The sequence below is a fragment of the Pituophis catenifer genome, unplaced genomic scaffold, assembly GCF_029215685.1.
Source record: "Pituophis catenifer annectens isolate HBS135680 unplaced genomic scaffold, rPitCat1.0.hap2 SCAF_14, whole genome shotgun sequence".
Classification (NCBI taxonomy): Eukaryota; Metazoa; Chordata; class Lepidosauria; order Squamata; family Colubridae; genus Pituophis; species Pituophis catenifer.
The window spans coordinates 17,804,788-17,829,020 of NW_027256894.1; the positions used below are offsets into that span (position 1 = coordinate 17,804,788).

Below are 24,233 nucleotides of genomic sequence, written 5' to 3' on the forward strand. Positions count from 1 at the left end.
TTTCATATCAGGCAACAGTAGGATTACAGGGTACATTAATAGGACATTTTTTTATTACAACTGCTTTAATATGGGCAGAATGATGCAGATTCATCTCCTTTTGTACCAACTGGAAGACTTGAGATGACCAGCAGCACCCCAGGGTGATAAGAACTACCCTCAACTTTGAAAGCATAGGTTGTGGTCCTCAGATCTAACTAATGGACACACTAGCCATTGTAATTTGCCTGATCTGTATCCCGATACACTCATTGTTGGACCTTTTTTGAACAGGAGATTGGAATTCGAAGAGAGGTTGTCAAAACAGGCCTTCTACTTTACTGTAGAGATGGGTGACCCAGGAGTGGGCTGCTGGGGGTTCGCAGGAGTTCGGGATAACTTCTAGCTAAGATTCTGTGCAGTTTGGAGAACCCCCCAAATCCCACTCCTGGCTGGCCTCGCCCATCCTGCCTCTCCCGGGAGTCCCCACATGGCCCATTTTGGATGCAGGTAAGTGCAGAGCATGCATGGAGGGTCGGTGAGGGCGAAAAATGGGCCTACCAGAAGTTTGGGTGTTTCTGGCCTCCAGAGGGCCTCCAGAGCCTGGGGAGGCCGTTTTCACCCTCCCGGAGGCTTGAAAAAAGCCTCCAGAGCCCGGGGAGGACAAAAACGCCTTCCCCTGCCATGGTACAGGAGACCAACTAGGCCCCACCCATCCAGCAACCAGGCAGAGAACCCCTTGCTAAAATTTTTGAAGCCCACTCCTGGGGGTGACCCAAAGGCTGTCTCACCGCTAGACAAGAAAGTGGACAGGATACTGTATCAGAAATCCGTGTTCCCAGGTATGTAGATGCTTATTCAACCAGTTGTAGGAGAGCATGGCCAACACCGGTACCAAGGTCGCGTTTGAGGCCGGAGACACTTTCTGTTCGAATCCTTCCAAAGAAAGGGACAGTTTCAGCTCGAAGCGGGCATCCAGCTGCTTCTCGCGCAAGAGGTCAAAAGCGAAGGCCACGTGCATGTGGTTCTTATCGGTGATATAGAGCACCCCGCCGGCCACAAAGGCATTGCCAGCCTTGGATTGCGGGTAGGTGGTGTTGATGTGCCGCAACACGGAAAATGTCTCCTCTTCGACTTCTGCCACCATGATGTGTTCATCGGGACGGGAAAGGTACATCACCCACAGGCCATTTTCCTCCGCTGCAATGCTGAAATACGACTTGGAAGTTCTGAAGAGATACATGCGCTCATAGTACCAAGAGTTCTCAATGGACAACACTTTGGATAGGCCCGTCTCAAAGTGGTACCTGGAAGGAAGATGGAAAAGAGCTGAGAACAATGGTCCAAGAAAATAGGACAGCAGCCTGGTTTTCAAAACTCATGAGAAACACAACAAGGGTCCCTCACATAAATTCCTTTCTATTTTCTTTAGGTGTGAGCGAAGAGCAATAAGGAATCTGAATATATTGGTTTTGTTTTTCATAGAATCGCAAATAAGAAAGGTCTTACGGATTAGAATTTCTCAACTTGTCAGTTTCCAGATGTGTATGGACTTCAGACACCCAGAAATCCCAAACCAGCATGACCATGAATGAGGATTCTGGGAGACGAAGTCCACACATCTGGAACAGTGGTGGAATTCAATTTTTTTTACTACCGGTTCTGCGGGCATGGCTTGGTGGGCGTGGCTTGGCTTGGTGGGCGTGGCAGGGGAAGGATACTGCAAAATCTCCATTCCCTCCCCACTCCAGGGGAAAGATACTGCAAAATCTCCATTCTCACCCTACTCCAGGGGAAGGATACTGCAAAATCTCCATTCCCACCCCACTCCAGGGGAAGGATACTGCAAAATCTCCATTCCCACCCCACTCCAGGGGAAGGAGACTGCAAAATCTCCATTCCCACCCCACTCCAGGGGAAGGATACTACAAAATCTCCATTCCCTCCCCACTCCCAGGGGAAGGATATTGCAAAATCTCCATTCCCACCCCCACTCGGGGGCCAGCCAGAGGTGGGATTTGCCAGTTCTCTGAACTACTCAAAATTTCCACTACCGGTTCTCCAGAACCGGTCAAAACCTGCTGGATTTCACCACTGATCTGGAAGCCTCTATTGTTGGGAAACGGATTGTACCCCGTCCCGGAAGATGGGATGGGAAGGGAAGAGCAAATACTAAAGAAATCCTCCTTTTTCCCTTCTTGGAAAAACTTTTGCTTTTGAAATTTCCTTTCAAAGGAAAGGGAAGTGGGAGGAAAACTCTCATGCATTTATTTATTTATTTATTTTGTCAATACAATCCAGGTGTCTGCGTGAACATCCTGTTTGTCACTGCATTTATCCTCTTACTGTGAGCCTCCCTTGCTTATCAACGCGTCTAATAAATCCCAAGGAAAAAACATCATGAGGAAATTCCTCCCTGGGAGCTTTTTCAGACTCGGCTCTGTAGGCAGCCAGGTGGATGTCAGAGTGATGGGAAGATTATCACAATAAACTCCCACCAGCTGAAGAAGCTATCTTTGCCCCCACACCCCCAAAACTGGAAAATCAGCTCAGAAACATGCCGACAATCAAGTAGAAGTTTCCTTTCATGGAGAGAGGGAGGGGAGTTGAGAAACAGCAGAGGAAACTTTATGCGCATAAAAAAACTACCCACTCGGAGGACAAAATAGAGAAACGGCTCATTTGTTGTTGTTCTAAGAATGCAGGTTCTATCCAAACCTTCATTCCATTTTCTCTTCTGTGTCTTCTGGGAGAAACGTTACACGTTTTGAGAAGATCCCAGCCTTCCTTTCAAGGCATCCAAACAACCTAACTAAAACTTCCTGCTTAATGTGACTTGTGAATTTTTTTTAAAGCCAAAAATTCCTTTTCTTGCCGCTTCTTCCGTGGCCAATCGGAAGCCCCTTTTTACAGATAACTGAGAGACGCGATGGCTCAGCGGCTAAGACGCTGAGCTTGTCGATCGAAAGGTCGGCAGTTCGGCAGTTCGAATCCCTAGTGCTGCGTAACGGGGTGAGCTCCCGTGACTTGTCCCAGCTTCTGCCAACCTAGCAGTTCGAACGTAGAAGTAAGTAGAAAAATAGGGACCACCTTTGGTGGGAAGCTAACAGCGTTCCGTGCGCCTTTGGCATTTATTCATGCCGGCCACATGACCACGGAGATGTCTTCGGACAGCGCTGGCTCTTCGGCTTTGAAACGGAGATGAGCACCACCCCCTAGAGTCAGGAACAACTAGCACGTATGTGCGAGGGGAACCTTTATCTTTATCTTTAGGGATAACTAAAAGATTTTGCTTAATGATCAAGTCTGCCTTTGAACAGATCAAATTAGGCTTTCAAGACCCTCCTTCTTTCCATGCTGCGCTGCCCCCCCCCCCCCACTCTCCAAGGGGAGAGAGAGTGCAAGGAGCAACCCACACCTGCTTTCCAACTGGGCGATATTGTTTTTGGCTCACACATCAAAGGCAAGGAAGTGGGGAAACTACTCGTGCTTTGCACCTGAGACCTTGTGAGCCAGCAACACTAGGCCAGAGCTCTTGAGCTGTCTCAGCCCCCCACACATTTCCTCACAGACGGACAGCCCTGCTTACTATGTGGAGCTTTGAATCAACTGTACAATGTCAACCCAACGTTAAAAAAGGGGATCGGTCTTTGCTGGCTATGGGAGTAGTGGGGAGAGGGGAACAAAGGGTATCCTTCTGCCTAAGCAAATGTACAATTTAATGGACACCCCAACCAGGTGACCTATCTGATTGACTAGCTGAATGTTTTCCAGTGCTTAAACAATTCTTTGGCCCTCGCTCCTGATTCCTTCCAGAGAGCCTGTCTTGCCTTATCCATGAAAGTCAAGCTACCATTGCTACTTACTTCACAACTATGTTGCGTCCCACCCGCTGGTAGTACAGAGCATTGTTGTAGATGGCATGGCCGCATCCATAATATGACCAGGGCAGTTCAATGGTGGTGTAGTTGCCATTCCATAATGCATTGAGATCCTGGTACTCCTTGATGATGTGTCCTGTTGACACAAAGTGGAAAAGTTGTGTACCTGCTCATTGACATTCCTGGACTTTTCTAAGTCAATACAGTGTAGCAGATAAGATGTTGGTCTCCTCTAGACCTAGGAAGGCCTAACTTCAAGTTCTCCCTCACCTGAGCCAAAGAGTAGGGTAGGGTAGGGTAGGGTAGGGTAGGGTAGGGTAGGGTAGGGTAGGGTAGGGTAGGGTAGAGTAGAATAGAATAGAATAGAATGGAATGGAATGGAATGGAATGGAATGGAATGGAATGGAATGGAATGGAATGGAATGGAATGGAATGGAATAGAATAGGACTTTATTGTCACTTTGTTGTCACCCTAATCAACATACATTAAAATGAAATTTTGTTGCATTCGACTCTCAAAAGATAATCATTATGCATACACATACATACACACATATATGACACAGAAACATCAGAGTCTAGTTTGAATGTATACATGTACATGGCGAGAAAAACTAATCTTGCAAGTTTATGGCATAAGGAACAAAGCTCTTACAGAATCTGGTAGTCCTGCTAGAAATACTTCGAAGAGGGGAGTAACAGAAACAGACCGTAAAGTGGGTGGGTGGGGTCTCATAACAATGCTTTGAGCTCTAAACACATAGCGCTTATAAGCAGTATCCTGAATAACGGGAAGCGAGCTTCCTATAATCTTCTCCGCTGTCCTTACCACTCTCTGTATGGACTTTCTCTCTGAGGCACTGCTACCACCAAACCAAACAGTGATGCAGTTTGTTAAAATGATATGTGGGATTGGCCTTGGGAGACAATTGGGGGAGAACGGTCTCATAAAGTATAATTAGGTCATCTGAGCATGCTTCCTACATGCGCTACATCACAAGGTTGATAACCACAGAAACTCATGATTGATTTATGGCCAAGTCAATCTCTCAGAGCCCTACCTATGAAGCAGATTGATTGTTACAACAATACAAAGAAAAGGAGATCTGTCTGTCTATATATGTTATCCTGAGCTCCTGGGTAAAAGGCGGGATATAAACCTTGCAAAGTATATATAGCTCACCTATCAGGATTAAGCAGCAGATGTACATTTTCTCACTGACTAGCTTCACATATTTTACAAGGCTATGATTTGTCTAATAAGTCACAGATGACAGCATTTATGCCACACCGGAGATGTGCAATTCTGGCAGGATACAAATCATAAATGCTAAGCCATAAATTACAGTTGGATAAATCCCAATGGTGAGGTTTATCCATTATGTTTAACCAGGGTTTCTTGTATAAATCCAGATTAGTTGAATTCATGCCGAATCATAAATCATAGCTTACGAGCCCCAATAGACAGGATCACTCTGTTTTTTTAAGGTAAAAACCAAATTATGGCTCAAGAACGATGCATGAGCATAGTCAACGAATGCAAAGAGGAAAACTCGGCATCAGATCCATAGCTTAATCACAATCTGAAAAATGTGACTTTCTTTTCACTTTCTAAAGACAGCAGCATCAGTGAATCTGGGCACGGTCTGCATTCTCCTGTTCTCACACTTGTTAAGAACTTCTCTTCCTTTTTAAAAGAAGACACACGGTGTTTAAATGCCTGGCTTTTGGAAAGAAAAAGGGGTCTGCGTCTTAACATGATTTCTCAACGGTCAAAGAGCCCTGGTGGTGCAGTGGTTAAAGCGCAGCATTGCAGGCTAACTCTGCCCACAGCCTGGAGTTTGATCCTGGTGGGGCTCAAAGCTGACTCAGCCTTCCATCCTTCCGAGGTCAGTAAAATGAGGAGCCAGATTGTTGGGGGCAACAGGCTGACTCTATAAATCACTTAGAGAAGGCTGTAAAACACTGTGAAGTGGCAGGGGTGGGGCTGCTGGGACTTTGCAGGGGTTCGGGAGAACCTCTAGCTAAGATTCTGTGCAGTTCAGAGAACCCCCAAATCCCACTCCTGGCTGGCCCCACCCACCCCTCCCAGGAGTCCCCACGTGGCCCGTTTTGGATGCAGGTAAGTGCAGGGCGCACATGGAGGCTCAGGTAAGGTGAAAAATGGGCCTACCAGAAGTTCGGGAAGGCCCATTTCCAGCCTCCAGAGAGCCTCTGGAGCCTGGGGAGGCCATTTTTGCCCTCCTGGAGCCTCGAAAAAAGCCTCCAGAGCCCGGGGAGGGCAAAAACACCACTCCCCCGCTGTGGTGCAGGAGGCCGACTAGGCCACGCCCACCCAGCAACCGGGCAGAGAACCCCTTGCTAAAAATTTTGAAGCCCATCCCTCTGAAGTGGCTTATAAGTTTAGGCGCTATTGCTATATGACTGTATGTCATTGCTATTCTGAAAGCATAACTGGATATCCTGTTCACAAGCAAGTTTACTCCCAGTTTACCCGTAAAATGCTCAGCGATCCAAATCTTTTCATCGGTGCGGTTTCCGAGATCTACCATCCACGCCCCGTAACTTTGCTTCAGTTTGACAATCTCTTCGGGCCTCCCAATCGACTCAATCGTATTTTCTAGCAAAGGGAGAAGAGTCAGCGCAAGAAGACAGCAGGCTGAGGCAAACCCCACAGCCCATAATTTTTCAAGAAGGATTCGGAATGAATTTACTCTACCGGGTTTTCTGCGTTGATAGAGATGGGCTTGCTCTTTAGCTTTCCCGAGGAGAGTATCGTCATTTGGAATGCTACAAGCCTCTCCTAAAACAGGAAGGCAGGAGAGAGAAGCAGAGATTGGGGCTGAGCTTTACCAAAAAAATAAAAAAATGAAGACGACATTGTTACATGATGCTAAAAAATGATTATACTTATTTAAAATGTTTTCTTTAGACCCAACCTTTCAAGTTTACTCTCAGCCCTTCAGATTTCATTTTTTTAAAAAACCAGTGTTCATTCCTGATGTTGGCCAACTAATGGCCTTTTATACCATCCTTTAATGGACGTGGTGGCTCAGTGGCTAAGATGCTGAGCTTGTTGATCAGAAAGGTTGGCAGTTTGGCGGTTCGAATCCCTAGTGCCGTGGAATGGGGTAAGCTTCCGTTACTTGTCCCAGCTTCTGCCAACCTAGTAGTTCGAAAGCAGGTAGAATGCAAGTAGAAAAATAGGGACCATCTTTGGCGGGAAGGTAACAGCGTTCCGTGCTCCTTAGGCATTTAGTCATGCCGGCTAATGCTTCTATTCTATTCTATTCTATTCTATTCTATTCTATTCTATTCTATTCTATTCTATTCTATTCTATTCTATTCTATTCTATTCTACCCTACCCTACCCTACTCTACTCTATTCTATTCTATTCTATTCTATTCTATTCTATTCTATTTTCTCTTCTCTTCTATTTTCTCGTCTCTTCTCTTCTATTTTCTTTTCTATTCTTTTCACAGTTCCTTTTCCTAGGAGGACAGACAGCACCCTTTAAACCAAGGTTTTTATCTTCTTGTGTGGAAAAAGTCAAAGTCCAAACTGGCATTTGTGATGAAGACAAGAACAGGATTTGTGACTTGCCATAACCTTTAACTAATATATATTAGTTTTATATATATATATATATATATATATGGCCGTCCATGATTCCATTGGATGTCCTCCAAGACCTACAGATCAGTCCACAAATCTCAAACCAGAAGCCAGCTTCATCCTTTGATAAGCTTTCCCACCCCACAAATGCCACCTTGAGTTCAGGGTAAAGAATCCGCATTGTTTCAAGGAAGGCTCCCTGAATCCTACTGGCAACCGCTTCACAGTACACAGCATTCTCTCCTTGTAAAGGATGAGAACAGCCTGTAGTTATGTTCTCCTTGAGCACTGGGATCCCTGCATCTGTAGAAGAATATGGTCAAGTAGTCCCGTTCTCACAAAGCAGACTTTAAAAGCACCCTTAGGTGTTGTGTGAGGTTGTGTAAGGGTCAGCTCTTGTGCTATCATCCAAACCTCCCTGGTTCCTCCATCAAAACGGTTCTTCAGCCTAAAGGGTGGGGAGAGATGTTGCTACATCCAATTTACACCTAAGATTCTTTCGATCACACAAGTGATGCTGGAGGTTCAGCCCAAATAGACCTCTATTGCTGGTGCTCTAACCTAGTTCAGACCAGGGGTGAAATCAGGGGTGAAATCTGAACCGGTTTACTATCAGTTTGCTGGCTGTGCATGTGCATCCCGCACGCTAAAAGGAGGCATGGGGTAAGTAGAACAGCGTGCGGGGGGGTGATCAGCTGTGGCGTGCATTTTTTTTGTTTTTTGTTTACTTTTAAAAGCATTTTTTACAACCTATTCGGCCGAATAGGTTGTAAAAAAAAATGCTTTTAAAAGTTAAAAAAAAGGGGCTCTGACGATCAGGCAGCTCAGCTGGGATCTTCAGAGCCTTTTTTTTACCTTTTAAAAGCATTTTTTTTACAACCAATTCGGCTGAATAGGTTGTTAAAAAAATGTTTTTAAAAGTTAAAAAAAGGCTCTGACAATCGCGAAACGGCAAGCGGGCGACCAGGCGATTGGGTAGGCATGGGTGGGGGGGGACAGGGATTTTTACTACCGGTTCCCCGAACCGCCTGCCGCCATCGCTACCGGATCATCCGATCTGGTCCGAACCGGGAGCATTTCACCCCTGGGTGAAATCCTCTGAAGTCTGCTACCGGTTCTGTGAGTCTGCTACCGAGTGCTAAAAAAGGAACATTTGTAAGCCTTCCGACTCTGCAAAGGTAAGTAGAACATCGAGGGGGGGCGGGATCCGCTGTGCCACACAATTTAGATTAGCTAGAAAGTAGGAAATCTGACGATTCTATCTAATATAAATCACGTCACCCAGCTGATCGTCGGAAATACCAGTTCCCCTGAACCAGTAGCATTTTTTCTACCGGTTTGTCCAAACCAGTCCAAACCAGTAGCATTTCACCCCTGGTTCAGACCCCTTCAAAGTAGGAGAAAAGTTAGTTTCTGCCATTGCAATTCTCTCACATCCTACTTCTGGTCTTCTTGGTCTTCAGAACTTAGTAGCTTGAAGCAAAAGAGGTAACGGGAAGAACGAGGGAAGAGCTGCTTTGAACCAAAGTAGGACATTCAGCCACAACTCTCAGTAGCCCCTTCTTCACAGCAGCTCTCTGGAAGTTCACCCCCCAAAATGTTGTCCAAAGCCTTTCTTGGAGATCTCAAGGTTGAACCTGAGAGCATTTACTCATCAAGCCTGAGCTGGATCATTTACTAATGGTCCTTCCCTTCCATCAAACCAGATTCTCCAGAGCGCCATGCAAGGGTTTGTCCAGATGGTCCTGGAACTAACTGAGATTGAGCCTAGAATACAAAACTCTGTGTTCTGTTGTTCAGTTTCTGAGCTTAGAGATGAATTTAAGCCAAAGGTCCCCAACCTTTTGGACCTCAGGGACCACTAAATTCATAATTTTAAATCCCACGGACCACTAATATGATCTGCTAGTGACTGGCTGGGTGGGCGTGGCTAGGTGGTCATGTGACTGAGTAGGCGTGCCCAAATCGATGTCACCCATTTCGAGGGGCACCTCGCCGGCCTCTACTCACCCCTCCCCTCCCAGCCACTCCTTGCCTCCCCACCCGGGCTCCTTAGGGCCCCAACAGGAAGCAGTTGTTGGAGCTAAGCAGCCACCACGAGAAAGAGTTGGCAAAACAGCTCAGTTCAAATTGGATCTGGCCGAGAAAGAGGCTCAGTAGAAGCTCGGTAGGACTACGAGCATAGGCTTTCCAGGCAGAGGGAAGACCTGTGGGAGTGCAAGGACAGGTACCGGCACCTGGAGGCTCAGCAGGCTGAGATGGTCAGCCAGTTCCAGACCATGAGGCAGTCCCACTGGAACAAGGCCCTTTGGCTCTTTGCCACCAGTGGCGCTTCCCTCCAGCCTTTGCCCAAAGCCCCACACCAGGAGGCTGAAGCAGACCCCAAATTGGAATTTCTGTCACCCTCCGACCCACACAAAAAGACCCCGAAGGGGGAGACTCTCTGCAACAACACAAATGTTCATCTGAAGTATGTTTGAGGACCCCTGATTTAGTGCAATATAAAAAATGCAAATAATTTTTCGGCAGACCACCAAAATTTTCTCGCAGACCACCAGTGGTCCACGGACCACCCGTTGGTGACCGCTGATTTAAGCAACTCTCTGGGTCCATTTGAGCTCTCAGAAACCAAGGCTTACCTTGCAAATGACTGCTCAAGTCCTTATCCACCCCCAATTATCTTCTCCTCTGTCACATAAGATAAGACAGAAGCTAGACACAGCAGGAGATGGAACCAGTAGGGCGCCAGCTCCATGGCGAGCTAATCAGCCAGCCTCCAAAATAGTACATAGAGGAGAGGGTGAAAGCAAGATTCTCCCACCTCCCTCCGGCATCCTTGAAATGGCACGTTCTGTTCCAAGCTTTGGAAGAGGGCCATGTACCCACTTCGCAGGGTAGAAAATAAGCAGGGGCCACCTTCAGAGAGAAAAAAAAACCAAAAAGGTGGGAGCCTCCAAAAATAGCAGAACTAAACTCAAGGATTTTTGGGTTGTTTTTTTTTTTTTTTTTTTGTGGGGTGGTGAGGAGGGCAGAGATCAGGGGTAAGTTTCTGGGGGTTCGCAGGGATTCAGGAGAACCTCTAGCTAAGATTCTGTGCAGTTCAGAGAACCCTCCAATCCCACTCCTGGCTGGCCCCACCCACCCCGCCCCACCCCTCCCAGGAATCCCCACATGGCCCATTTTGGATGCAGGTAAGTGCAGGGCGCGTACGGAGGCACGGGGAGGGTGAAAAACGGGCCTACCGGAAATTCGGGAAGGCCTGTTTCTGGCCTCCAGAGGGCCTCCGGAGCCTGGAGAGGCCATTTTCGCCCTCCCAGGGGCTTGAGGAAAGCCTCCAGAGCCCAGGGAAGGCAAAGATGGACCATCACCCCCACCATGGTGCAGGAGACCAACTAGGCCATGCCCACCATGGCCACGCCCACCCAGCAACCCGGCAGAGAACCCCTTGCTAAAATTTTTGAAGCCCACCCCTGGCGGAGATACTTCACTGAAGCTACCTAAGGAACGATCCAGACCGAAAAAGAGCAGAAGAAATTAGTCAAAGCATGAAAGGAGAAATAGCTCAAGAGGTTCATTTGTTCTGACCTGAACACAATAGTTATAGATCATCTGAACAGAAATTTTAATCAGAAACACAATGGAGAGGGAAAAACTACAGCAGATGGCTTGTAGTTAGCATCCAGAAACGCTCACCTGTGCATTCGGTGTTGTAGATCTTCTCCTCCTGGGACTTGGCTTTACGCTTCCCTGAAGTTCCTGGGGGTCCCTGAGGTCCTGGGGGTCCCTGAGGTCCTGGGGGACCAGGAGGTCCTGGAGGACCAGGATCACCTTTCTCACCTAGAAGCACCAATCAAAAAAGGTGAAAAAGAATTACTCTTCCTGAGAGGAAGCTCAAGGTCACTCAAATGTTGGAAGCTTTGCGTGTTGCTATACTTATCTCCTCTCCCTCCATCCAGAATGCATCAGAACCCATCAACAACAACAAGGTGGACATCTCCACCACCATTAGGGCTCTCTTCAGATCATCTCTGCTACCACATGAGTCATCTGAAAGCAGTGAACTCTAGGGCAACTCCAGAAAAACTCGTGAAAACGAAAACGTCTTCTGCTCTTTAGCTACTTCCAACGAAGTTCTCAAATGCTGTCTCTGAGCCAGGTGTAATATCTTTCAGAAGAAGAGCATCCTGTCCTCAGGAAGGACCATCTGAACCCCATTCCCTAGCTCTGATTTCCGGGGACAAGCCAAGAAGTTGGCAACATGTTTTCACTCAGGATCAATATTCCTGAGAATCTTATCCTGTGAGGTCAGTCACCTGTTCCAACATGCAAGTCCCATGAAGGTGGAGAATTTACAGTAGTCAAGAACTAGTACCTGTTTCTTTCCTCCTCCTTCCCAAATCCTTTCCCTTTTAAGAGTCTATGGAGATTCTCAGTCATCCAGGTTGTCCCAAAGGTGCTTTTTCAAGAGGCAACTGGACTTTCTGGTTTTTCTTTGAAGACGTTTCATTTCTCATTCTTTTCGTCTCATGGGTGAGAAACGAACCGTCTTTCAAAGAAAAACCAGAAAGTCCAGTTGCCTCTTGAAAAAGCACTTTTGGGTTTCCCTTTAAGAATTTTTGGGTGATCCTTCTCTTGGATCATGGCTGTCAAACTTGTGGCGCAAGAGCCAGATGAATCACATGCTGGCCATGTCCATGCCCATGCCCATTTTAGCAAAGGGCGGAAAGTCACGATATGTCACGTGATGACGCAAGTTTGACACCCCTGCCATGGATGAACCGCTGGATGTAAATAAGGGAGGACAGGTTGTTTCAAACAGATGCCCCGTTCAGTACTGAGTCTTCGAGCAACAAGGAGAAAGGACCTTCTAGTGTGTTTGTGGCACCACCAAGCATCAGAGTCACTTGGTTGAGTTGGGTGGCTACAGAAATTGAATAACTAAATAAATATTTTCAAAAAAATCTTGGCTAGCCACACTGAAGAACAAGCCTTCTCCACCCTGATGTCTTCCAGATGTGTTTCAATTACATCCTCTGAAGTCAACACATCTGGAAGGCGTCAACTTGGAAAAGGATGGTTTCCAACTCTACCACCATTGTGTTTTCTGTAGACCATCATTTCATCTTACCTTCTGAAACCAGGTCATTGGCTGTTTCTCCTTTGTCACCTTTGGACCCTCTGGAGCCCTTTTCACCTCGTCCCCCTTCTTTTCCAGGTGCACCAAGTTCACCAGGATCTCCTTTTTCACCCTTCTCTCCAGGGTCACCCTTAGGTCCTGGAAAACATAAAGGTAAAGGTAAAGGTTCCCCTCACACATATGTGCTAGTCGTTCCCGACTCTAGGGGGCGGTGCTCATCTCCGTTTCAAAGCCGAAGAGCCAGCACTGTCCGAAGACATCTCCGTGGTCATGTGGCCAGCATGACTAAATGCCAAAGGCGCACAGAACACTTTTACCTTCCCACCAAAGGTGGTCCCTATTTTTCTACTTGCATTTTTTACGTGCTTTCGAACTGCTAACTCCTGAACCTGTAGCTTTTTTTTACTACTGGTTCGCCCGAACTGGAGCGAACCGGAAGCATTTCACCCCTGATTCAAGGCCCAGGCAAAATTATGTCGGCTGAGATATGGGACCAATCAAATCATTTGAGGAACCTCATTGTTACAGAGTCACTGAGGTGATATGGGCAGTGTATGAATGTGAGGAATAAATAAATAAACCTCATTCCATACGATGCAACAATCTAGCCCAAAAAAACTAATAGACCATGATATGAGACCATGTGGATTGTCAATATCAGCCCTACTTAGGCCTAGGGGGAAAAAAATCAAATCACCAGATATAATTTGCCTGAAACTCCTCAATGGCTCCAAGGATTAAGCTGGAGCAGAGACAATCGATTTCATCACTCGTGTTTTGTGAATATACCTGTTTTCCCTCTTTTTCCTGGTTCACCTTTTTGTCCAGGAATCCCAGGAACACCATCAGATCCATTCAAACCAGGCAATCCATCAAATCCAGGGGGACCTGATGAAGTCAAAGAATATTTTTTTAGTGTTTTGTCTCTTGTGCCAACAGAAAATTGGGCACTGAAAGACAAGGAGTTATTTCCAAGTGAAGATCCTCATAGGACCACATTAAAGTAAAGGTTCCCCTCGCACATATGTGCTAGTCGTTCCCGACTCTAGGGGGTGCTGCTCATCTCCGATTCAAAGCCGAAGAGCCAGCGCTGTCCGAAGACGTCTCCGTGGTCCTATGGCCGGCATGACTAAATGCCAAAGGCGCATGGAATGCTGTTACCTTCCCACCAAAGGTGGTCCCTATTTTTCTACTTGCATTTTTTACATGCTTTCGAACTGCTAGGTTGGCAGAAGCTGGGACAAGTAACAGGAGCTCACTCTGTTACGCAGCACTAGGGATTCGAACCGCTGAACTGCTGACTTTTTGATCGACAAGCTCAGCATCTTAGCCACTGAGCCACCGCATCACCAGACCATGTTAGTGCTTCACAAATGATGGTCATGGTGGGGAGAGGCGGGAAGGAAGGGCTCATTTCTCCATCACAACCAAGGTCATCTGAACAGGTTATTGGTCCCCAATCATCTGACTATTGTATCAGGCTAAACCATGGTTTGTTACGTTGCATAAACTCATAGGATTTACACATAGAGCACATCAAACTATCAACCATGGTTCAGCAGTTGTAAGGATTTGATTTACACTAAACCAAAAGCAGGTTTAGTTGTGATCAAACCCAACCATGGTTCAATGACATTATTCTTATTTTTGTTTCAGTAATTCTACTAACACCCAAAGCTCATTCTGAAGTTCCAAGTGGCCAACTCTAGCAAATTTCCAATAGAAAATTCAGCAAAGGGGAAATCATAGAGGAATGAGAAGCAAAGTGAGAAAGCCGGATAAACGGAGGAGAATTTTAATACTGGGGGTTTTTTTTCAGTAAGACCAAGACAGTAAGGCCTGAAAAGAAAATATATATTACCTGGAATTCCCGGTGGACCTAAATAGAGAATAAAACAAAGAATTATAAAAAAAGACTAAGCATAAGATAAAAGCAAACAGTAAAGATTTCCCCTGTCCAGTTGTGTTCGACTCTAGGGGGCAGTGCCCATCTCCATTTCTTAGCTGAGAGAGCCAGTATTGTCCGAAGTCATTGTCCATGGTCATGTGGCCAGCATGGCTATACGCCAAAGGTGCATGGAATGTGAAGTGGTACTTATTTATCTATTCGCATATGCATGCTTTCAAACTGCTATGTTTCCAGGAGCTGGAGCAAGTAACAGGAATTCACCCTGTCCCATGGCACTCAAACCTGAGCTGTCAGCTTTCCGAGCTGACACGCTCAGCATCTTTAACTGCTAAGCCATCGCGTAACTGCATACTAAAGTCAAACTGCAAAGCTTAGATGTAGAACTAAGCCAACATCTTACGGAAAACAAGAAAAATATTTTAATGAGCACAACCAGGTTCAAGAGCCATTTAGACACTGGGTACAGAGGTGGTATTCAGCCGGTTCAGACCGAACCGGTAGCGGAAATCGTGGGTGGCCCACCTGCCTTGACTCTATGCCATCCTATTTAGGCATGTTTTTTAGCTGCATGCATGCGTGCAAGCTGCGTGTGCAAGCCGTGTGCATACGTGCAAGCCACATGTGCAAGCCACACGTGCAAGCCGCGTGCATGCATGCAAGCCGCGTGCAGAAGCCGTGTGCATGCACGGAAGGCCGTGCGCATGCATGGATGAGGTGCACACTCACATGTGCGAACCAGTAGGGAAGTTAAGTCAATACCATCCCTGACTGGGTACACCTTACCCACTCAAACTAAGAACATATTGTTAACTGTCTTTGAAAGAGATCAGGATGGAGCAGGACACACATCCAAGGAAAATTAACTCTTTCCTTCCAGACCATCATCGTCGACTCCCTTACCTGTTAAACACACTCCTTTTGTGCTGTTGCACAACTCAAGCATTACCCGGACCTAAAATAAGAAGACATTTCAAAGGTCACCTGCCTTGCACAGGATTGCAGAAATTTTTAGAGAATTTAAATTTGGATTCCTAACACTGAAATAATTTTAACCATTGTAATCTCGTGATCTTTTCATACTTCTTTTTTTTTTTTTTTGTACCTTTTGGGTGAAGAAAGGAAAGAGTATAAATTAAAGTAAAGAAGGACTCTTGGATTACAGCCTTGTTCATACTTTCAGTAAAAAAAAAAATTCCAGTTTAGAAAGACACGTGATTTACCTTTAACACATTTCCTCTTAATTTTTAATTCCTAGCAAGCACCCTTTAAGAATTTTGTGAGCCTTAAAGCTCTGTGCAGGCTTCTGAATGTAGAATCACTGCATCATGTTAGCAATGAGGGGGAAAGGTTTCTAAAATTCTATTATTATTATTATTTCCATTCATGGCCACCCCATTAGGCTCGGATGAGACCTTCAGGAAGGGAACGAGACTGTGCTTTGGGCAAACAATATTGCTTACACTTAGAAAAAAATGCAGTGTCCCAGAGGATGACGAACAGAGTCTTGTGTTCCAAGATGTGACCCAGACTAGCTTTCAAAGTGAGGCCAAAGGTTGACCTTCCTCTGTGAGGGTGGAGGGACCAGGCAAAGAAAGACAAGAGTGTTTTAAAATCAGTCAGTAGTAATAAGGGACAATCTTCTTCCCATACTCTGCCCAGTCCAAGCATATAAAATCATTATATTAGGTGCCTATTATATTAGAGCATTAGGTGCCCTCAATACATTGAGACACGTTGCGTTTCCAAAAGTGACTCAACCAGCAGATTCATCTCAGTCAGGAATGCATGACCTGTTTCTTCAGGATCATCTCTATACCCCAACACCAAAGCCTTGGATACAAATCCTTCGACCAGCATTTCTCAGCTTTGGCCACTTTGAGATGTGTGGAAATCAACTCCCAGAATCCCTCATCCAGCATCCAGAAGTCTATGCTTCTTAAAGTCGCCAAGGTTGAGAAACACTGCTTTAAACCCTTTCAAAAGATGTTGCCACTGGTATCTAGTAGGTATGATTGCATGAGGTCATGAACATACAAGATCCAATTATATAAGTTCATTTAACTAGACCTGAAGATAAATCAAAGCTCGTTTAGCCCTGGCTCCATCCATTTCTTTGTCCTGCCTCTGCTCACTTTTGAGTTTGGCCCTTCGTAAAGCATTCAAAGGCCAAAGATGGACACCACCTTGAAAAAGTTGCCCATCTCCATGTAGATCTCCCAACATGGAAGCTTGTAGGACCATACAGCTCCAATGCTGCGCAACTAAGGAGACACCCATCTGCAAACAACAGTTAAGAATGGAATATTAGCCTGCTTGGACTCCAGTTCTCCACCCACAAAGAAGACAATATGGTATGATTGAGAAAACCGGCTGGAAAAATTTAGCAGATCAAAGCAATGGGGTCCTCCAATGTTGGTCATTCACGGAGAGCCCAAACCTGTTTCAGAATCTTGGACCGTGGGCAGCTTAGGAAAAAAAACACAACAATTATGCATTCATGCAAGCTTGAGTCCATGAATGAGAAAAATGAATGGCAGCAGCAGCGTGGATGAATGTCGAATCCTGAATGTCCAACGTGTTCCTTCTGCTCTGCACTCTGGGCTTTTCATTTTATCCACAATGGTTAATCATACCGATTTTGATTATTCTTTTTTTGTTTCGTATTCCACCATCCTCCAGTCTCAAAGCATGCCTGATTGTGAAGACAGGGACACCCTATGCCTTTCTTCCCCCACAAACACACCGCAAGGTTTAAAGAGAGATTAATTGCTCGCTTAATGCACCCCCCCAAAAAAAAACCCCGATGAGGATGCTATGAGTCATTAAGAGAAACAGCAAAAAGGAGGGGGCAGAAATTGCATCTTCTCACATTATTTTGGCAGAGACAACCAAGCGAGAAACGGCTCCTAATTTCCCCTTGTTTGGGCATTTATCTCCTTCCTAAGATCCAGCCCCAAAACTGCTATTGAAAAGACAAGAAAAGAGGCAATATCGAAAATAGGAGAGGCCAACTTCATCCTACGATCCCGTTGCTTTGTGACGAAGCACAAACATAGGAGCTAAATGTCTATGGAGGTTCTCAGTCATCCAGATCATGGCTGTCCCAAAAATGCTTTTTCAAGAGGTAACTAAACTTTTTTGGGTTTTCTTTGAAGGCATTTCGCTTCTCCATCCAAGAAGCTTCTTTAGCTCTGGTCCAAAGGTCATAGCTAAATATCTATGGAGGTTCTCAGTCATCCAGGTCATGGCTATCCCAAAGATGCTTTTTCAAGAGGTAACTGGACTTTTGGGGTTTTCTTTGAAGGCATTTTGCTTCTCCATCAAGAAGCTTCTTTAGCTCTGGTCCAAAGGTCATAGCTAAATATCTATCCAGGTTCTCGATCATCCAGGTCATGGCTGTCCCAAAGATGCTTTTTCAAGAAGTAACTGGACTTTGGGGGTTTTCTTTGAAGATGTTTCGCTTCTCATTCAAGAAATTTCTTCAGTTGTAGAACGGAAGAAGCTTCCCTGATGAGAAGCGAAACGTCTTCAAAGAAAAACCAGAAAGTCCAGTTGCCTTTTGAAAAAGCACCTTTGGGACAAGCCTAAATGTGCAAAACCTGAAACAGGGTTGCAAGAGAAGTCTCTTTAGAAGTCAAGCTCAATTTATGGCCTACATCCATGCTGCTTGCTTAAAAAAATATATAGAAAGGAGATTTCACCAGCTCTCCCTGGATTATTCTCTCTTCACAGCAAGGTGAAGTCACAGCTATCAGTTCTTCAGCTGGTGTTGGCCTTCATCAAGTTCATCCCAGAATCTAGGACATTGCATTGTATCAACGTGGTAGGAGTATGGATCCAAGCAATGTGCAATTTTGCCATCGGCAGGTGGAAATTTTGTCAATCCGCATATTTTCTAAGGGTTGTCTAAAACAGGGGTGTCCAACTTTGGCAACTTTAAGACCTGTGGACTTCATTGCCAGCTGAGGAATTCTGGGAGTTGAAGTCCACAAGTCTTAAAGTTGCCAAGGTTGGACACTCTTTTTCTAAGATATTTTTTAGTATGGCACCCAATGTGTCAATAACCACTGGGACTCCATGGTGAGTTTATGCCATAATCTTTCAATTTCCCTTCAGATCTTGATACTTTGTGATCTACTCCAAATCTTTTTCTTCTATTCTAAAGTAAAGTTAAAGGTCCCCCTCGCACATGTGCTAGTCGTTCCCGACTCTAGGGGGCGGTGCTCATCTCCGTTTCAAACCCGAAGAGCTGTCCGAAGAAGCCGTCTCCGTGGTCATGTGGCCGGCATGACTAAATGCCAAAGGTGCACGGAACGCTGTTACCTTCCCACCAAAGGTGGTCCCTATTTTTCTACTTGCATTTTTTACGTGCTTTCACACTGCTAAATTGGCAGAAGCTGGGACAAGTAACGGGAGCTCCGAACTAGGGATTCGAACCGCTGAACTGCCAACCTTTCGATCAATAAGCTCAGCATCTTAGCCACTGAGCCACTGCATCCCTACCATCTTCTACTATCCCCTAATACTGTCAAGGTTAGAAGGATTTTCTCCCTGGCAACCTAACTTGGTCCTTCAGTTCTTCCATATGTGCTGAGTCTTGCTCCTGATCATCCTCTTCATTTCTTTCCTGCCATCTTTCCCAACAGTAGAGTCTTCTCCAGAGACTTGGGTCTTCAAATGCTATATCCAAAATAGGAAGATTTGAGCCCATTTGTTTGACTCTTGAGTGAGCTACCGAGTATCTTGAACAATCATTGCTGACAATAGAAGAAATACGATTGATTCCTTACTGAGCATGGATTGCTTACAGGTTACTTATGATTTTCTATTAGGAAACCAGCTAACGTACAGTAACTTTAATGATCTATCACATAGCCAAGATTTGTAAGGAAAGAACACACTGACCATGTTCTTCGAAGCAATCCTGGAAACGAGACTCTTGTACTGAAATCCATCACTACAGCCAACCCTCCTGCCTAACCATTGCCTCTCCAGCACAGAACAAGCAGTCCTCAGCAAGCGTCTTCAAGGGTGGCCAGATCCTCATCTGGAAAATCAATCTAGCTATAATTATACAGAGGACGGGAACATCTCCCTATGCATCTTCTGGAGCTGGTGAAGCTCCAGTGGTGTATGGCCGTTGCTTATGCAGGTTGGGAGGATTTTGAGACATCATTTCAATCAGTAGTTCTCAACCTCAACTTTAAGATGGGTGGACTTCAACTCCCAGAAATCCCCAACCAGCCATACTGGCTGGGGAATTCTGGGAGTTGAAGTCCACCCATCTTAAAATTGCTATGTTGATCTAAATCAACTCCAATACAGATGAGGTTTTGATAAAGGAGAACATGCTCTTCTGGATTGGACATGATTTAGCAGCTGAACAACAACAAAAACCTTCCTTCTCCTGGTGGTCTCCTTTCCTTTCTGATTTTGTGGTGTTTTGTTTTTTTCCCCAAGACTCTCAAGTCAAAATTGGCCAGATTCTGCCATGGTTGGAAAACAACACATTCCCACAAACGCATGAAAGAGGTTGACCTAGTTGGGTTTCTGTAGCTGGTCCAAGAACACAAGTCTTCTCCTTAGTTCAGATACACCCACTTTTAAACCTGGAGCTGATTCAGCTGGAAAAGGCTGGAATTGGTCCCAGAGCTGTCCAGACGCCTTGAGCAATTCCTTCCCACCCACCCACCCCCGTCATCCCTACTCAAGAAACGGCAGATGACTTCTCTTTTTTGTTGTTGTCCTGATTTGGTTTTCCTCTCCTCTCCTCTATCTCTCTTTTCTTTTTCTTTCTTTAGGTAGGTGACATGATTAGAAATTAGGATAGGGAAAAAAAGGGGTTTTTTTTAAATAAAGGGCGACATGATTAAAAGCTAGAATAAGTGATAGAAATAAGAGAAGGAGGCTTATTCATGTCTACATTTTTATATAATAAAACGAAAGTCACAAGAGAAAACATGGAACAATTGAATCAGGAGAGACTGCAACCCAATATAAACGTGTATCGTGATTAGAAAAACATAAGTTGATTGAATGCAATCATTGCGATTATTATTTATTTATTTATTTATTTATTTATTTATTTATTTATTTATTTATTTATTTATTTATTTATTTATTTATTTATTTATTTATTGGTTCAATTAAATGTCGCCCTTTTCCGGAGACTCAGGGCGGCTTACAATGCGTTAAGCAATAGCCTTCATACTTTTGTATATACCTGCTTAGTAGGGCTTTCGGTCCCTCCCCTAAGCGGTGTTCTTTTTTTATACAAAGTCAGCTTATTGCCCCCACAAACCGGGTCCTCATTTTACCTACCTCGAAAGGACGGAAGGCTGAGTCAATCTTGAGCCTGGTGAGATTTGAACTTGCAGTAATTGCAGGCAGCTGGTGTTACTTAACACCTGCCCTTTGGACCGAGCTCCCCCCCCCCCGAAGATACGGAGGATCCCGGATTTATGCACTTTCCGCTGTGCCCTCAAGACTTTTTTATTCCAACAAACTGGGCTGGTCTAACTCTTTTTAATTGCTTAATTTTTAATTTGCTTTTAAAAAAGGGGTGTTTTAATTAGTATGGGCCAAATTTGTTTAATATGTTTTTAAATTGTTTTTAAATTTTATACTGTATGTGTTTTATCTTTGGCTGTTCACCGCCCTGAGTCCTTCGGGAGAAGGGCGGTATATAAATCCAGATAAATCTAAACCTAAAGAGTCTTTAGTCTGCGCCCTCAAGGCTCTTAACTTTATTAGTTTTGCTTGTATTAGAATGTATGACACCCAGGTGCCACACTGTTCAGGCATTGATTTGATATCTTTGTGAAGGGAAACAATAATAAGGATATAATAAATAATACTAGAGTATACTGGTATACTAGATTCTGTAACCATTAGGTTCCTGTAATACATATTATTCCTTTCTATTTGTATCTCCTGTTACAAACATATTGTTATTAGGCCTCTGAAATATATCTGGTATTTGTCAAACGTATGTCCCTGCCATTTGACCTGAACTCATATCAATCTCTTTCTGTGCCATCTAAAAGCATGGTACGTATCTCTGTTGGAACTACAGCCATCAACAAAGGGATAATTTACACCTCAGCCCTAATTTATGTTTGATCTGGATAAGATCTTGTCTTCCAGAGCCAGGGGCTAAGTGGCCAATTAAGTAAACAAAGAAATGCTTAAAATGACTAATTGGGGAAGTTTCTATTCCCCCTAGCAGGGCAACAAGGAATACACAAACCTAAATTAGGAGGCCAGAATTGGGTACTAAGCTGACGTCTCTGAGGGTATAAAAGGACGCCATACCTTCCCCAAGGTGTGGCTATTTCCTTGCATGCATTGTATCTGTATGTTCTGGATATAGTTCCACCCAGTATTTTTTTTTTTTTAATTTGATTTATATGCCGCCCTTCTCCGGAGACTCAGGGCGGCTTACAATGTGCTCAGCAATAGCCTTCATCCTTTTGTATATTTATACAAAGTCAGCTTATTGCCCCCACAAACTGGGTCCTCATTTCACCTACCTTAGAAAGGATGGAAGGCTGAGTCAACCTTGAGCCTTGGAGAGATTGGAACCCTGCAGTAATTGCAGGCAGCTGGTCTTAATAAGCTTAATAACAGGATGCCTTAAACCCCTGTCCTACCAAGGCTCTTTTGTTTTTGGCCATCAATAAAATCTGCTTTTTTGCAAGCCTCGTCTTGAGTCTCTCTCTTTGGCATTCTGGTGACTCAAGTATATTTTGGGACCTTACATTTGTAAAAAAATAAAAGAATAAAAAACTTGGGTGGGTGGGTGGGGGGAAGAGGTAGGGTCTGCAACGGTCGCCCACCGGAAAGAGGCAGAGTTAAAGGGGAACCTTTGAGTGGCGTAGGGAGGTTAATGCCTCCTACTAAAGCAGCATTTAACATCCAGCTGCCTGCAAGTACTGCAAGTTCAATTCTCCCCAGGCTCAAGGTTGACTCAGCCTTCCATCCTTTCTAAGGTGGGTAAAATGAGGACCCGGTTTGTGGGGGCAATAAGATGACTTTGTATAAAAATATACAAAAGGATGAAGGCTATTGCTTAACGCATTGTAAGCCGCCTTGAGTCTCCGGAGAAGGGCGGCATATAAAAAGAAAAAAAAAGAAAAAGAAAAGAAAAGAATAAAAGAATAAAACCGCCCCCAATTTAGCAGCTACGGGCTCCACTTGTAAGCCCAGGGACGCACAAACACACAAATACACAAACACACCCGCAAACACACACACAGACCCACCCACCCACACACACACACACACACACACACACACCGTGCCTTCCCCAAAGCGCCCCTACCGGCACCATGGAGTAAGTCATCAGCATGAGCATCTCCTCGCTCTCTGCTCGCAGGTGACCCTTGGCGAGGCCGCGCCGCCGCTGCTGGCTCCGTTTAGCCCGGCCGGCCGGCGGGACGGCGCCGTCGCTTGGAGCGGTGGGCGCCAGCAAAGCCCGGAGCGCGGCCGCGGGACCCCCGGAGGACGCCGGTCCCCGCAGCTGCCTGGCCTCCTCCTGCAGCTCCCGCAACGCCGCGCTCAGCTCCCGCCACTGGGCCAGCAAGAAGAGGGTCCCGACGGCGCTCAGAGCCGAGATCAAGCCGGCCGCGGCCAGAGCGCAACGCAGCGCCCGGCTCGCCCCGCCGCCGCTGCCGCCTCCTTGGCCCTGCATCGCGGGCGCCGGGCGGAGAGAGACGGCTGTGTGTGCGCGTCCCGGGGCGGGGGAAAGCTGCTGCTGCTGCGGCTCGGCCCCGGGGCGGCTCTTATGGCCCGTGGGCGGCTGAGTCACCCGGGTGCCAGGGGGTTTAGAGACGGGCAAGGGAGCGGGCACGGATGCCCGGGCAACCCACGTCCCCTTCCCCGCGGCTCGGCAGAGGCGCGCACGGACCCGGACGCGGAGTTTCTGGGGAAACCAAAGTCGGTGAACTTGTAACAGAAGAGTCACAGAGTGGGAAGGGACTTTGGAGGTCATCTAGTCCGACCCCCCCCCTGCTCACTACCTGTCCTAGGGAGTCCAGCCGCCTTTCTGATCGACGAGCTCGGTGTCTTTATTTTTATTTTTTATTTTTATTTGATTTATATGCCGCCCTTCTCCGGAGACTCAGGGCGGCTTACAAATGCGTTAAGTCTTAGCCACTGAGCCGCCCTAGTCAGCTCCGACTTGATCAGGGGGAAACCACAATCGGGCGCTCTAAATTTAATTTAATCTTTCTTTCTTTCTTTCTTTCTTTCTTTCTTTCTTTCTTTCTTTCTTTCTTTCTTTCTTTCTTTCTTTCTTTTGATTTATATGCCGCCCTTCTCCGGAGACTCAGGGTGGCTTACAATGTGTTAAGCAATAGCCTTCATACTTTTATATATACCTACTTAGTAGGGCTTTCGGTGCCCCCCCTAAGCGGTGTTCTTTTTTATACAAAGTCAGCTTATTGCCCCCACAATCCGGGTCCTCATTTTATCTACCTCGGAAGGATGGAAGGCTGAGTCAACCTTGAGCCTGGTGAGAATTGAACTCGCAGTAATTGCAGGCAGCTGGAAGCTAAATACTGCCTTTAACAGTAGCATTAGTCTGCTGCGCCACTCAGGCTCCTAATTTAATTCATTCAATTTATATGCCGCCCCTCTCCGAAGACTTTTTTTTCAAGAGGCAACTGGACTTTCTGGTTTTTCTTTGAAGGCGTTTCGCTTCTCGGAGCT

General features: G+C 45.7%; 1 protein-coding gene across 1 annotated transcript; it reads right to left on the reverse strand.

The window, feature by feature from the left end:
* GLDN (gliomedin) lies at positions 1-23,214 on the reverse strand. Its single transcript, XM_070953596.1, has 10 exons — positions 22,846-23,214; positions 15,423-15,474; positions 14,475-14,492; positions 13,403-13,501; positions 12,605-12,751; positions 11,170-11,313; positions 6,580-6,663; positions 6,355-6,480; positions 3,846-3,996; positions 1-1,286 (listed from the first exon to the last, which is right to left on the reverse strand). The coding sequence occupies exons 1-10, from the start codon at positions 23,212-23,214 to the stop codon at positions 773-775; spliced, it is 1,704 nt and encodes a 567-aa protein (XP_070809697.1). The 3' UTR covers positions 1-772.
* Between the last annotated feature and the right edge of the window lie 1,019 nt (positions 23,215-24,233).

Coding starts and splice junctions, on each gene's coding strand:
- GLDN (XM_070953596.1), bottom strand. CDS start 23,214: ATGCAGGGCCAAGGAGGCGGCAGCGGCGGCGGGGCGAGCCGGGCGCTG. Junction 12,752..13,402: donor AGGAAAAAGAGGGAAAACAG/GTATATTCACAA, acceptor TATGTTTTCCAG/GACCTAAGGGTGACCCTGGA. Junction 3,997..6,354: donor GATCGCTGAGCATTTTACGG/GTAAACTGGGAG, acceptor TTGTGTCAACAG/GACACATCATCAAGGAGTAC.